The sequence below is a fragment of the Xenopus laevis genome, chromosome 3S (genome assembly GCF_017654675.1).
Source record: "Xenopus laevis strain J_2021 chromosome 3S, Xenopus_laevis_v10.1, whole genome shotgun sequence".
Taxonomy (NCBI): domain Eukaryota; kingdom Metazoa; phylum Chordata; class Amphibia; order Anura; family Pipidae; genus Xenopus; species Xenopus laevis.
In genome coordinates, this window is record NC_054376.1 from 92499152 (window position 1) to 92515236 (window position 16085).

The 16085-nt window shown below is 37.8% G+C and overlaps 1 protein-coding gene across 5 annotated transcripts in view; it reads left to right on the forward strand.

The window, feature by feature from the left end:
* Positions 1-15112, forward strand: part of atp2b1.S (ATPase, Ca++ transporting, plasma membrane 1 S homeolog) — an 85293-nt gene extending 70181 nt beyond the window's left edge. For 3 of the 5 annotated variants that reach the window (XM_041588636.1, XM_018256029.2, XM_041588637.1), the window contains exons 17-22: positions 968-1181; positions 2553-2764; positions 3235-3342; positions 4963-5145; positions 5457-5543; positions 13699-15112. In XM_041588636.1, coding sequence (XP_041444570.1) covers positions 968-1181; positions 2553-2764; positions 3235-3342; positions 4963-5145; positions 5457-5543; positions 13699-14010 — 1116 coding nt within the window. In that variant the 3' untranslated portion in view covers positions 14011-15112. Of the gene's footprint in view, positions 1-967; positions 1182-2552; positions 2765-3234; positions 3343-4962; positions 5146-5456; positions 5611-13698 lie in introns of all 5 variants that reach the window. The other 2 variants (XM_041588638.1, XM_018256026.2) reach the window with 2 other exon arrangements.
* The last annotated feature ends 973 nt before the right edge of the window (positions 15113-16085 follow it).

Here is a 16085-nt window from a genome sequence, read left to right on the forward strand (position 1 = left end):
GAGATAAAGTACAAAAACAGGGCTCTCTGAATCTTTTTTTCATGCATTTTGCATGGAGCCCCACATATAGTAAAAGGGGCCTTTAATGGTTTAATTTTTGGATCTGATAAATCTCTCTCTCTCTTTCCTTTTTTTTTTTTATTTATATCAATACATGGCAGTTTGGCACACCAACAATTTATAAAAGTCCATGAAATACTGTATGTCCAGGTTGCACTTTGGCAACAGAGTCCTGACAGGATAGGTCTCTCTTACTACACACTCAAAATAGTTACGGTTCTGCAGATCTGTAAAAATGCATGGCCATAGGGGTAAATGATAGTCTTAAGATCTTACTATAAACTTTTATTTGCAGATGTAGTTGCTGAGTTAAAACAGGATTTCCTAGGGCATTCACAAATCTATTAAATTTTTAATGTATTTTAAGTTTGTGCAAATGCATGCTATGATCAGTTGTTTGCACTAATGTATCAGCTGAAAATATATATTCGAAGCAGTAGCAAAATATCCAAAACACAATGCTGCCACCATCAGGCTTCACAGTACATGCACAGTACATTATGCACACTAATGTGTTGGTGGCAATGTAATTGCCTTTTTCCCAAAATGACTTTTTGCAAGTTTTTAGTACAAAATAGTTTACCAATTTTCAGAAACTTTTAAAATACATATATCTTCAAAAGGGGAAGCACTCACCAAATGAATCTAGTGGCTCGGGTGCATCGCCCGAACCTGTAGCTGGAGAGGAAGCTCAAATTTGGAAGGACGTTTGCAAAATACTCTACCCAGCATCCCGCAGTATTGTCATTGATTGCTGAAAGGATGCCTTTCACCAACAGGGAAATAGCAAGTTGGATGATTCTGCTCAGCATTCTTATTTTGAATGAACTGTAGAGAAAAAAATTGACACCAGCTTCTTTCAAACTAGCAGAATCTGTTTAATGTTATCGATTGTATTTTATTTCAGGACTCTCCTCTTAAAGCTGTTCAAATGCTTTGGGTAAATCTGATTATGGATACATTAGCATCTCTTGCTCTGGCGACAGAGCCGCCAACGGAGTCTCTCTTATTAAGGAAACCCTATGGTAGAAATAAACCTCTAATTTCTCGCACAATGATGAAAAATATATTGGGCCATGCAGTCTACCAGTTAGTCGTAGTTTTTACCCTTTTGTTTGCTGGTAAGTGTTGCTAAATATTCTTTTAAACCTTTTACATATTAAAGGGGTGTTTCGCCTGCATGTTAATTTTTCGTTTGTTAATGAATGGCCTACTTTTCAGTTGGTCCTTATTTTTTGTTCTTTATAGTTATTTAATTATTTGCATTTCTATTTTGCCTCTTTTCAGCTATCCAAAGGGGGCCACTGACCCTGGCATTCAAAAAAATTGCCATGTATTCCTTTTATTATTACTTAACTTTATACTATGGCTCTCTCCATTTCATTTTCCAGTTTCTCATTCAGCTTCCAAAGTTAAAAGCTTCTGAACAAAAAGCTAAGCAAAAAATTGTTGAAAAAATGATTCCCTCTACCCCAAACAATATTTACTTCTGCTACAAAACCCCTAATCATAATGGATATCCTCAAACATACGTGATTTCTCAGACTCAGAGAAGAAATGAGGATGGTCTGCATCTGACTTATACAGATATTCCCCATTGAGATATCCCCAATCTCTTTATCTTCCATGTTGAAGTGATGGGTTCTAAAATCTCTGCTTTCCAGACAGTCTGAGGACCAATCACCATGTCTTTAGCTTTCAGCAAATAGAAGGGGTGTTCACAGGTAGTTTAAAAAATATGGAACAAGTTGGGGTACTTACAAAAATGCTCTCTATGGGGAAGAGGTAATGCTGTTAAAGCACTACGTATCTTGACAGCGCTATATAAATAAATGATGATGATGGTGATGATGAGAAAGTCATGGTTCCAACCTGCAGATATTAATGTAAGCTGGAGCAGACATTTTTGGTGATGCCCAGATTCTCTGGAAAGTAGAGAACTTTAAAATCCCAGGATCCATCACTTGGATGGAATAAAACCTTCATGTAGGTCCTTTGCATTGATACTGGGGATTTCATTTGCAAAACTGACCAGTCTATGAGCAGTTCTATCAGAATCTTTTCTTCGTTTTAAATTTCCATTTATAAAAGATTTTAATAAGTGTTGCTGTGCACTGCATATTCAGTATATGAAATGTAAACCAAACTATGAAATGTGGGAAACTATGGTCTTCCACATTTTTCCATAATATGCAAAGTAATTGCTGTGAAGCGTAAACAGTCTTCACTTCCATATATTGGTGTGAAATGGCAAAAGTACTTAGTGAATCAACTGCTGCTATATTTGTGTGCCCATTTGTAGTATGCACCTGTGCAGACAGTGTACGCTATGTAATGAGACTTCGCAGTAAATCAGCTTTGTGCAATTTAATTGGGAGCGATTTAATTATCACACTGTGAAGTATGCTTTGTTACGGGTTGTGTTTGCCATGTGAATATGTACTTTTTTTTTTGTATTTTGTTAAAGTAAAAAAAATCTCTTGTTTTCTAAGGTGAAAAAATTTTTGACATTGACAGTGGAAGAAATGCACCTCTTCACGCTCCTCCTTCACAGCATTATACCATCGTTTTTAATACCTTTGTTATGATGCAGCTGTTTAATGAGATAAATGCCAGAAAGATTCATGGTGAAAGGAATGTTTTTGAAGGGATATATAATAATATCATCTTCTGCAGCATTGTGATAGGTACTTTCATTATACAGGTAAGATATATCAATATATACTGTATAGCTTGTGCAATGTATTTTGATCTGTATTAGATTCTGAAGAATATTAAGAATATATTTATGCAGGTGTAAATTGTATAGCCTGAATTAAATCTTTAGCAGAAGTGCTGAAGTGTCTTTATAATGTATAACAGCCAAAAAAAAAAAGATTGAAACTATTCTTCTCGCCACATAAGAGTTCCTGGAACCGATACTTAAGTGAATAGTGCAGCCAGACATGAAAAGCAAAGCCACACTGAATGGAGGGGGGGTCCGGATTATTCTTATTCTGTAGCTAACAGATCCTGCTTTTGATGCAGACACACATGCTCACAGCAGCAGGGGGATTCCATGCTGTTTCTTTATACCAGAAGTACTTCTGAATTCTTTAGAAGAAGCCTGAACTTGTAACTCTGTGCAGCGATATGTATATATTGTATGTAACATTTTTTTCCTCTTTCTTATAGATTGTAATTGTTCAGTTTGGTGGAAAGCCTTTTAGTTGTACCGAACTTACAGTAGATCAATGGTTATGGACTATTTTCCTAGGAATGGGAACATTACTTTGGGGACAGGTAATAATGTCACTTTAGTTTTAAGTCTCAGAGCAGTTTTGTCAATTAAGTAAGTTTATAGTGAAGAAATGAAAAATGTCCACCAGAAAATTGTGCATGACTGTTTTGGAAATCACATGTTTGTCCACATGCAGGGAAGTATTATTGACCGTATACAGTACCTTAGAAATCAGTGGAAAGTGCACACTTTCACTTCTTGCTATATCATGACCTCCCAAAGGTGCTAGAGTATTAAGCACACACACTTTTTCAGACCCCAGTATATAAATTGCAGTAAAAAGCATCATGGGACCCTTTTCTGGAGACTTGGAGTTTGAGTCTTGGAGACTACTGTAGCAAGTAGTTTCTATTTGTCAGCATTCAAGCAGCTATCTAAGAGAAAGTAGTAGCATTAAGCCTTCACATGTTAGGATTGGTTAAAATTCCAAATCATTCATATCTGTTTGAGAAATCTAAAACTGTGCTGTTATCTCGTCTCCAATAGGTGTTTAACAGTTTGCATAGGAACAGCTTCTATGCATTGATAGGTTAATAATAGTTCCATAGTTAAATTGGGTTGAGAAAAAGACAAAGTCCATCAAGTTCAACCCCTCCAAATGAAAACCCAGCATCCATACACACAACTCTCTCTACTTTTAATTAAATTCTATATACCCATACCTATACTAACTATAGAGCTTAGTATCACAATATCATGATATTATGATAATATCCATCTAGCGTCCTGCAGTTCTTCATAATGAGTTGACATAAGCATCTTCATATCTATCTGAACTTTAGGAGGTTATTTATTAAAGTCTGAATGCTAAAAACCCCAAAAATTATTTAATTTCTTTAAAATTCAAATTTTTATTAGAAAAAAAAAATTTTTGAATTTTTCAGGATTTACTATACCCAGAGGATCTAAAAAGTCAGAATCCAAAATTCCGGCATCTCAGACCTGCCGAGGTTACATGTAAGTCAATGGGAGAAGTCCCATAGATATCTTGATCTGCGCTGGGTTTCGTGCAATAACCTGAATATTTTGTGGATTTCGGCAAAAATCTGAAAAAAATGAGTTTTTTTTTACCCCGCACAGAATTTTTCGGGAAAGTGGATGGATAAATAAGGGAAAAAACCCTGTGCGGATTTGGTCAGAGTAGTTCAGAAAATATTGAGATAAATTCAGACTTTGATAAATGGGCCTCTTGGTCATCTGTAGCACTAGGATATTATATTTGAAGAACCCTGTGGTCAAAAGAACTCACTTAGGTTGATTTTTTGTAATAATTTACCATAGTGAAATGGTCTTTGAATGTCAATATTATTTGTTATATTTGTCCAGTAAACCAGTTGAAAAGTACCATCTGGGATGTTTGTCACAACCCCCACTGGATCCCTGGGGGAGTTTATGTGCAAAACTTTGCATATAAAGAAAATTCCAACATTTAAGGAACAGTTAAAGTTTACGTTTATCGCGTAACCCTGTGAAATTAGCTTTATAGGACAGTTACATAAGCCCTCATTTTAATCTCTTGCTGGATACAAACATGCATTTCTTTTTTTCCTCAATGTTAACATTTGTTTGCATCATTTTTAGAGATTTTTCTATTTTATTCAAAGTTTTTTCTAATTTTCTAGCTGGTTACGACAATTCCAACCAGTCGGTTAAAGTTCCTTAAAGAAGCAGGCCACGGAACACAAAAGGATGACATTCCTGAAGAGGAATTTGCTGAAGATGCGGAGGAGATTGATCATGCAGAGAGAGAGTTACGCCGTGGTCAGATCTTGTGGTTTAGGGGCCTAAACAGAATTCAGACTCAGGTATGGTCTTGAATGAGGGACTAAGTTAAGGGGACTGAGGGTGTGTTATAAGGACTGTAGTTTTTTTTTGTCAGATTTATTTAGTCGTACATGACTGGTGTGAGTGAGATGTCTACCTGGCTGCATCTTCAGTACAAGAATTTCTAAGTGCTACCTAATCCTCCATAGCTTTCATCAGTGTAACTTTTGTTAGCTGCTCTATAAAAGTGCCTTTTCTTTTTGCTTTTTATTTGTTGTAGATGGGATGGTCCTTTCTCTTGTTCTCTCTCTCTCTTGCTGAGCAAGCTGTCACACTCTCTGATTCCTTGCAGATGGATGTAGTGAATGCTTTCCAGAGTGGAAGTTCCATTCAGGGGGCTTTAAGGCGGCAACCCTCCATCGCCAGCCAGCATCATGATGTAACAAATATTTCTACCCCTACACATGTAGTGTTTTCCTCCTCTACTACTTCTACTTCTGTGGGGTGTGAGTGTGTGTTCCTAAGTGCATGAAATTAACACATCCTAATTCACATACCTAACGTTTCTCATTTTTTCCTCAGTAATCAATCTCATTGTTCAGGCTGCTCATAAAGCTTCCCCTTCGCAAGGATAAAATGTCCCATGTTGTTTGTATATTTCTTTTCCATAGAAGGCTATTGAACTGGTTGGAATGGTAGCAAATGCAAGTTCTGAAAAATGTCTGCAACCCCGCACGCTTTTATTTATAAGTATACTGCTGCCTTTATGTATATATTTGAAAGGTGATTGTGCTGCTGTAAATTTTCGAGTATATACCCCCATTTTTTTAATGCAGAAGGCATGATGTTTGGCTTTGGAAATATTTAAGTTCATATGTCTAAGGTTACATGTTTCTATCTAAGATGCAGGCGAGCACCAAAAGAATCAAGTGAATAAATATTTTACAGTCTCTAGAGAACCACAGAAATATCATGTTTTGAATTATCTTTAAACTACTAGGATGGCATCTAGCCAAACTGAATTCTGCACTCTAAGTTTTATATTTTTTGACGTAGTTTGCAAATGTGACCGACCTTAGGATGTGTAAAGACATTTAAAACTGCACATAAACTTTATTCCTATTGTAGCGCTATAGTAAACTGACTTGTGCTAGGACAGTTTAGCTACGTTCCTTGGTGGGCTGAGACCACCGATGAGCTCTCTTTCTCAGGGGTAAGCCCTCGCAGCGGGGTGGAGGCAAGGGTGTAGTGTAACTGTAACCTGATGCGATAGCACAATGATGGGCGCCAGTAGTTCTTTAACAGTTGAACCAAGAACAGTATTTATTGAACAATAGCACAGAGATCATTTAGCACATTGATCCACAAGGGAGTATAGAACATACACAGCAGCATAAAGGAAGCATATACTCACAGCACGTATAGGCTGAATCCCCACAGTCTAGGGAATATACAGCAGAGAGTAAGTTGACAGCATGTGATGGGTATTGCCCAGTTTTCAGGATATCTTCCAGTGGCAGACTAGGGGAACTCCTGACATCCCTATCTCAACACTTGGTTCCTTACTCTGGGTCAGTAATACCCTGGGATCTTAATCCCTCTAATCTCCTCGGCGGAGCCTTGAGCTGCTCAACTAAATAACCTCTCTATCACTCCTAGAGCGATCTATAAAACGAGTATAGCTGTCTAATTACTAGGGCCAAGGCGCCTAGGGTCAGCATCACCCATTCCCTTCCAGCCCGCTTGGTTGGGCTAAAGCAATGGACCCAGAGCACATGGTTCCTAAACCTTTTATACTCTGGCACAGTGCCATCTGGTGTACACTGTGTGAACTACAGGGGTTACATAAGCACAAGGTCCCCATAAGGACCCACTGAGGTGTCCATATTACTAGGGATGTGCCTGTCTGTAAAGTGTAAGGGTGTCTAAGATTTTCACATTCCTACATTATCTTTTAGTAGTGCTTAACAGAGGAATATCCCTTCCAATTCCCTTCCCTGGCTTATGCAGTGCACCTGGTTACTTGGGAGCATGCAAATACATTGGGACTGTGCAAAGACTGTGCTTAAAATGCAGTAACACCAAAAATTTAAACTGTTTTACCATAATGAAAATATAATGTGCTGTCGTGTTGCTCTGGTAAAACATAAGAAACTATGGTTTATATAAACAAGCTACTGTGTAGCCATGTGGACAGCCATTCCGAGCTGAAAAAAAAGAAAAGGCACAGGTTACACAGCAGATTACAGATAAGATCTGTATACAATGAAATTCTTCAAAACATATCTCTTAACTACCGAGTATCCTGTACTTAAATGGCTGCCCCCGTGCTTATGCAGCAGCTTGTTTGTATAAACTATAGTTGTGTTTATGAAGCAAATGTGCAAGTTTTATCAATGCAGGGGAACAGACCAGTTTATTGACTTTCCTTTAAAACACTTATTTTTTGGTGTTACAATTCCTTTAACTTTTTAGCTTATCCAAAAGTGTTGAAGAGGAACCAAAAGTGCCAGATTTTTTTTTTTTTTTTAAACACAATTCTCTACTACTCCAGCAAGTATTTACCCCTCTGTAATCAAACATGTCTGATTGCCATTGCCATTAGAACTTCATATACTTTGGGGCAGATAAATTTCAGTGAGAAAAAGTTAGCTCATATTTTATCACCTAAAAACTCATGGATGAAATTCAATTCAAAATCTTCTCTCCAAATTCAGTTTAGTTTTTCCCCCTCAATGGAGTTTTAATGTGATCATTTAGTGAGAAGTTTTTTTGAATATAATTGAATCTTAAACTGAATGTTGTCCATGAGTTTTCACGCTATAAACCTTTTTCTCACTGAATTGAATCTGGCCCTATATCTGTAAATGTGTACAACAGTGCTGTACAAGAAAGCAATGCATTTATAACATTTTATCATGGGCTTTTTTTCTGTATTTTGTAAAACATTTCTCTCCAAAAATGCAAGCATTTATGATTAACTAAAATTTCAAATTAGTCTTAGTGGACTACAGAATGGCTTCTAATACTTTACGCAACTGTTGTTGAAACTAGTAGAGCTGTGTTTATCCAATATTAAAGAGAACCCGTCACCCAAAAAAAATATTCAAAATCCTATTTTATCACATTAGTCAAGCAAATTGAACTTTGATGACACTATATCAATTATTTGAATCTTATTTCCTTCAGTCTGGAAGTGCTAAATTATAGCAAGCAGGCAGGAGCCATTTTGTGGACACTGTTATTAAGGCAAGCCTTGCATCATCTCAGAATCTTGTTTGTGCACCAGAATGGGGGACCTGATGTCCATCCCCATGCTCTGGTTACACAATTAAACGGTGAAGAGAAAAGGGAATGTGGGAAGAGCAGTGACATCTAGGAAGTTCTGAATGGAAAGTGAAAGTAATGTCTGCCCCGCCTCTATGCCTAAGGCATAGAGGAGGGGCAGACAGTATTTGATTGACAGCTGACTTTTTTAAATGAGCTTACAACAGCTGTGAATGCTTTAATAAAAAATAGAAATTTAATTTCATCTTTAATATAAAAAGGACTTTTATTACGCAGATTTTTGTGTCTGGGTGACCGGTCCCCTTAAATCATAGATCATGCATTTTATATTGGTTGTAAGGCACATGGATTGCAGTAAACAGTACGGCAGCCTGATGGGAACATGTGAAAGCAGCTCCTCTGAGATGCAGTTCATGCACTGCCATTTGTCACTCATAGGAATAGTTTCAAGGTTTTTCAAACAGGTATACCCCTATACATATTGCCAGCTGCAACTACCAATGAAACTTCTGATCCACTTGCCAAGACTCTGTTAATATGGAGGATTTTCTATAGTCTGGTATAGACAAACAAAGAATCAAGGAGCCCGTCCCCTACTGAGGGGGAAACATGCCTGGCAGATATTTGGGCTGGTAAGCAGTTTTGGAAGGCGAACTTCTGCATTTCAAGGCCTGTTGCCACAATTAATCTTACACACTTGCTCTTATCTATCGGTTCTATTTTTCTGTTGTATTTTTGTAGCAGTCTCACTTTTTGGTGAGCAACCCAAATGCAAATTTGGTATAAAGGTGTGGTGACAATGCCTGTAATAGTGTACATTTTTTTTTTTATTTGAAGATATTGTTTTTAAACAAATGTTTTCTTCCTTAGGTTTCCAGATTATTTAAAACATGCAGTGATGTTTTAACAATATACTTTTACATTTTCCAGGTTGATTTCAGCATCAGTTATATGAAATTAAAGTTCTATATATGTTTGCCAAAAATGTGCTCAGTGCTGCATTAAAAGTGTTTTTAAGATAATGCTCACATTAGGGATGCATCATATCTATATTGTTTGTATTCCGTTAAATACCAAATCTTCTACAAAAGAATTGACTGTATACCAAATCCAAAGCCCAATTTGTATATTCACTTTGTTAGAAGTCAAAAAAACACTTTAAAGGGATACGGTCACGGGAAAACATGTTTTTTTAAAATGCATAAGTTAATAGTGCTGCTCCAGCAGAATTCTGCACTGAAATCCAGTTCTCAAAAGAGCAAACAGATTTTTTTAGATTCAATTTTGAATTCTGACATGGGGCTAGACATATTGTGAGTTTCCCAGCTGCCTCCAGTCATGTGACTTGTGCCTGCACTTTAGGATGGAACTACTTTCTGGCAGGCTGTTGTTTCTCCTACTTAATGTAACTGAATCAGTCTCAGTGGGACTTGGTTTTTACTATTGAGCAGTGCCGGGCCAGCCTGGGCAGACGCCCTAGGCAGCCCAGCTGATTGGAGCGCCCCAGCAGCGCACACGCAGAAAACCTGGTGTGCGTGGAAAACCGCGCGCGCATGCGCAAAAGAGTCTGTTGTGCGCACATGCGCAAAAGAATCTGGTGTGCGCGCATGCGCGAAAACATGAGCCAGCGCAAAAAAAAGGAAAGCGCGCATGCGCAAACTGACACAAGCGGCCAGAGAGGGGACCGGACTAGGGGTAGGAGAGGCAGAAGGTGCGTGCCTGGCGCCCCTCCAGTTTTGCGCCCTAGGCACGTGCCTACTCTGCCTACCCCTAGTTCCGGCCCTGCTATTGAGTGTTGTTCCTAGATCTACCAGGCAGTTGTTATCTTGTGTTAGGGAGCTGTTATCTGGTTACCTTCCCATTATTCTTTTGTTTGGCTGCTGAGGGGGAAAGGCAGGGGGTAATATCACTCCAACTTGCAGTAAAGAGTGATTGACGTTTATCAGAGCACAAGTCACATGACTGGGGCAGCTGGGAAACTGACAATATGTCTAGCCCCATGTCGGATTTCAAAATTGAATATAAAAAAATCTGTTTGCTCTTTTGAAAAATGAATTTCAGTTAAGGATTCTGCTGGAGTAGCACTATTAACTTATGTGTTTTGAAAAAAACATGTTTTCCCATGACAGTATCCCTTTAAAAGAATTTTAAAGGCATATTACTTTAAGAGGCTGATTTATCACAATTCGAGTTTGCATTATTTTCACAATTTGAGGAAAAATGTAGCAAAATAAAAAACTTGTCAAGTAAAAGCTGGTGAGGTTAAATAGTAGTCAGTGGGAATAATCTCATTAAAATGAATGGAACAATGTGATTCTCGCTGGCATGCAATTTTTTTTTTTGAGAAAAAAACGCAAGGGAGTAAGCTAGCATCTGAGGAAAAAGTTGCACATTGAAAACCTGCAAAATTCTTAAAATAGGCTTAGTCCTGAATCAAATTTTTGATCTGGTGCATTCCTATCTCACATTGCGCCTATTGACATTAAAGAGCCATTATGTTAGGATAATTGTTTTCAGGGCTCAGGTTGGGAGAAAGAATACTATTTTGCCCCAAAAATACATAATTTCAGCTGCACCTGGAGGGAGCTCCCAGTGAGAGTGGCCACACTAGAAGGCTAAACATTATTATTGATTCTGAACATGTGTCTGTCACCAATTATGGCCACCCACAATAGGAGTTCTCTTCCAGTACAGGTGGCATAGGGCACACTACAGTCATTTTTGCGGCAAAAAAGTATTGTTTCCTGAACAGGAGTGCACGTCCTATAAGCAACTTTGCCAGGTTAGTTGCCCTTCAAAAGAAAAAGATATGATAAGAATACATGTAAAGAGGGAATCAATTCTTCTATATTAAACAAAGATATACATTTCCTGTTTCTGAACATTTGTTCTGCAACTCTTTTACTGGATAATCAATTTACTGCAAGATGCCATAATTAATGATAACCCGGATGGCAGGTTAAATATCACATTCTTCCCATTTATATGAAAAAATCTTCTCAGGACTGGAAATTTTCACATTAGTCCGTCATGACCAGGGAAATGAAGCTCACAATTATTTTGATGTGGATACTATATATGTATTTTACTATTCTACCTATTTACATAAAGAAAGTTTAACCATTTCCACAGCAGTTTGCAGGAACATTTTGGGACAGAACACAGTATTCTTTTAATACCGCTGATATAAAAATAGCACAGAAATGTAGAGTGACAGCTCCAGCACTCTAGCTTATTTGCGAGCAATGTTATCTGCATTATTAGCAGAGAAAGGTTTATGTTAGAAAGAAACTTTTTTTTTTCCAGCCAACAGAAATCTTGTTGCCTAACCCTGGCTCTCACCTGCACCTAAAGGAAATTTAGTTTTAAATAAATTGCCCAGTGTGTTGGAGCAGGAAAAGAAACACATGATGAAATTATTACTTGTAAGTTCTTATCTGTAAGCTTTCAGACCCAGCCCGCTCTGAACCTAAGAAAACTAGGCAAACCCTGCAGCTGCCACCCAAAAAACAGCTAGTTTCTATATCATCATTTATTTATATAGCTATATATAGCACAAGTTAGAAAGCCATGACCTGGTTGCTACTGTAACTGTGTATGTTAACAATATACATGTATATTTGTAAAGCTCCCTCCTATATGAACATGTATGTGCAGTGGTGGTCACACTAAATTCTCTGCATCACAATATGTACTGCTCAGCTTAGAGAGATCATGGTTAATATAAATGAACCCATCACTATTCCTTCCTCCTGTACAACCCGAATATGAAGAACAAATCTATATGAAGAAGGAAGCAGAGAAAATGAGCAAGTTTTAAATCTTTAACTACCTGGTTAATCTGCACCTAAAGGTGGCCATACACGTTCCGATAAAAGCTGCTGACAGACCGAGTCTGCAGCTTATTGGCCCGTGTATGGGGCCCCCCGACGGGCTTCCCCGATCGGGATCTGGCCGAAAGTCGGCCAGATCTCGATCGGATGGGACTAAAAATTCCGTCTGATCGCGTCCGCATCTGTTCGTTGATGCGGTCCCGAGATCCGACCGCCTGTTCCCATTCGTTAGGATCCGATCGTTGTGCCCTAGGGCCCACGATCAGATCAGCCCGATATTGCCCACCTCAAGGTGGACATAGAGCCGCTTGTTTGGCAACTTCACCAAACAAGCGGATCTCTCCGCGTATGGCCACCTTTAGAGCGGGCTTCGTGTTTTTCTCAGGACGCTTTTATGAGCAAAATGTTGAGAAACCGGATACTGTGTAGGAAAATTAGTGTTTTTCTGCTTTGTCAAAGTATTTTTTTCCATAACATGCTGATATTATACAATCCTAAAACTGTGTTTTTGATGCACCAAAAGGCCATTCATTTACAGATTGGATTTGAGTCAGCGTATTGGGGAAATGTCACTTACTGACATTCACATAAACCTTTCCTTTTGATAGTTCTCAAGGACTTTGCTTGAGCCGTTACAGATGACATTGATTTTTATAGTGCTAATGTGCAGTGTTAGAATATCATTGAATGGATTCATGAGCCACTGTAGCTGATACATGGTTTAACTCCCGTCGTCTTAATTCAGACGAGTAACTGTTGGTTTGGATAATCTGCAATCCTCATAAATATCCTTCTTTGGATCAGATGTGGTGATTTCTCCACCATTTGACAAGAGAATAACTTCCCATAAGCCTTCAGTCTTTGTTTCAATGTGGCACAAGAGGAAATGCAGTTTTTCTGCATGATTTGGTATATACTCGAATATTTGCATTCCGAGGTATTTTCCACAGGTTTTCCCCCATGTATTGTGCATGACTGCAGCTATCGGTTCATTGTGTCATTCAGCTTAAATATGCTTGGCTTCTCCATAGTAAATGGTATCCTAATTCCTGGCATGAGAATTGGTTTACCTGTTGTGGTTTTTATTCTAATTATATTTTTGTTACACTGTGTATTTATGAAAAATAATAGCAAGTTTTTTCCTCAAGACATTCTAAAACATTGCAGTGCCATGTATTCCTTAACTTTATCAGCAATCTCATAAGACAAAGTTACTTTAATTACGATTGCATCCGCGTTAAATATACACAGCAGCATGTCAGTGCCATGTTACTATTATGAAACTGATCGACTAAATGACTTGTTTTGTTACAGTTTATTGCAAGTCTGCTGCATTTTGCACAACAAATTCATTGTTTTAGTGTTTGGGAATTCAGATTCATGAACAAACCACATTACTGCATTTATTTATTCACTTGCTCACACATCTTCATTTTTTTTTCCTCTTTGTCGTTTGCTTTCTGGTCCATTCAGATTCGAGTGGTGAATGCATTTCGTAGTTCGCTGTATGAAGGTTTGGAAAAGCCGGAGTCAAGAAGCTCAATCCACAATTTCATGACTCACCCAGATTTTAGAATAGAAGATTCCGAGCCTCATATTCCACTCATTGATGATACAGATGCTGAAGACGATGCTCCAACAAAACGACACTCTACTCCTCCGCCCTCTCCCAATAAAAATAACAATGCTCTTGACAGTGGAATACACCTTATTATAGAACCGAACAAATCAGCTACCTCTTCAGCTCCAGGCAGTCCACTACATAGTCTGGAGACATCACTCTGATTGTAAGACGAATGTTGATATTCTAGCTGATTTGCAAATAAACAAAATGAAACTGGGTCCTTTCACACATTGTGGGGTGCAGGAGAGAACTCCTGCTTTGGACTTCAAATGAAGACACACTTGTATGAATGTAGATTTATTTTTTTAAAAAATGCATTCTGCCAGACTGAGGGTGCTTTTCTTGGGAGGGAAAAGGGATGGGATATGGGGTGGACACAGATAAAACTTAAAAAAAAAAAAAAAAAAAGTGACCTGCAGAACATCCGTTATATATACCGATGGTTGGCCTGGACAGTGTGTTAGCAACATTCTAGATTATATTGGTCCCCATTCTCCCCCCCCCATTTTTTTTTTTTTTTGGGCCCTGGGTCGTTGATTTGATTATTTATGTTATAAATGATACAGATCTGTTTACAAGGTTTATAGATATTTTTTGTTCCTGTTTATTGAAGGGAAGCTTCTTTATGTATGAAGAAAGAAAGGAAATAAAATCCCCTTAAACACTGCTGTATTTTGACAAAAAAAAGGGGCTGTTTCTATTGAAAATGTTCAACATGTTTTGCCTGCGATTTCCTTGTTAAATATTGTAGATAACGTTACTAAGACTGATAGCCAAATAGAGAACACTAATGCTTTGCACAAGTTAAGCAGCGGTGTTCTGATGAAAATCACGGCCTCTCTCCCTTAGTTTCTCTAAAACGTAAATTTACTACTTAATGGTTTTCAAATGACAGGTTTTTTTTTATGTTAAGGAAATGATAACTCTGTTTTGAAGCTCAAAAGAATATTGTGTTATGCAGGACATTAATGTGTGACGGATCTTGCTTGATATCCTTTTGCTATCTCCGTCAAAATATATAAAATCAAAGTTCATCAAAAAATGTTGTCCCTTTTTTTGTTTGTCTGAACATGTTAGTTTTAGATTTGTCTTGGTGAACTGTGAGTGGAACCGTGTTGATTTTCTAATAAACCCTTAGGTGACCAACATACAGCATGAGGGCTGTTGGCATTTTGAAAACAAAAGTTACTACTAGAATGTAGTACAGTTATACATGTTTTTGAAACTTGTTTGTAAACACAATAAACATGCCCTTTTACTAAATACAAATGCAGCAATGTTTATTTGCAAAATTCTCCAGCTTACAAATTGCACCTCTAACTGTACTTGCTCTTGATATTTCAAGATGGTAACAGCCCCATGACACTGTGGGGGGAAAAGTACAAAGTCACGTTAACGGCAACAACATTTTTACTCCATCTGAGCAAACTTTTTGCTTAATAAGGAAAACGTTAAGAGCTGCCATTGAAAATCCAATTTAAATAGTCTCACACACTATTTATATAGCATTAGCTCTTTTTTAGGTTTAAGCCTCATAGTACATTTCCTGGTGTTTTTAAAAAACTAGCAAAATGGATGGTGGCTGCACAAAAAAAGTTCCGTAGGCAAACAAACCTTGCTGTCTTGTAACTGAAAATAATTCTGCATTCTTTATATTGTGCAAAAGTACAATATGTTATTGGACATCCTTACTAGTATTTTCTGAATTGCTAGGGAAAGGCCAATTAGCACCAAAGTGGGACAGGCATTGCTAGTTTCCCATAATGATGAGGTCCTGAAAACCTGCATTTTTGGAGGTGGTGGGGCAGGGTGTTTCAGTAGTACCATTACAGGGTTTGTTCACCTTTCAAACTTTTTTTTTTTTAGTTTTCAAACGTTTTCCAACTGCTTTCCATTTTTATATTTTTACCATTTTTTTTCCAAAATTGAAGGTTTGATGTTCATGTCTCTGGTGTTTGTCTGGCAGCTCAGTAATCAAGGTGCAGATTCTGAACTGTTACAATTTGCTACATTAGTTGATACCTCTCGTTAATGGAGATTAATTAGCAAAGCTGTAAGACTACCAAAAAAATGCTATACTGGATCTAATGATCTCTCATGACCCAGAACCCAGCAAATGTGCAAATGTGGGTAATAGTGACCATAATGTGATATCATTTAATGTTTGGTGCAAAAAACAAATATACACTGCGACAACAAAAACCCTGAATTTCAGAAAAGCCAATTTTAGTGCCTT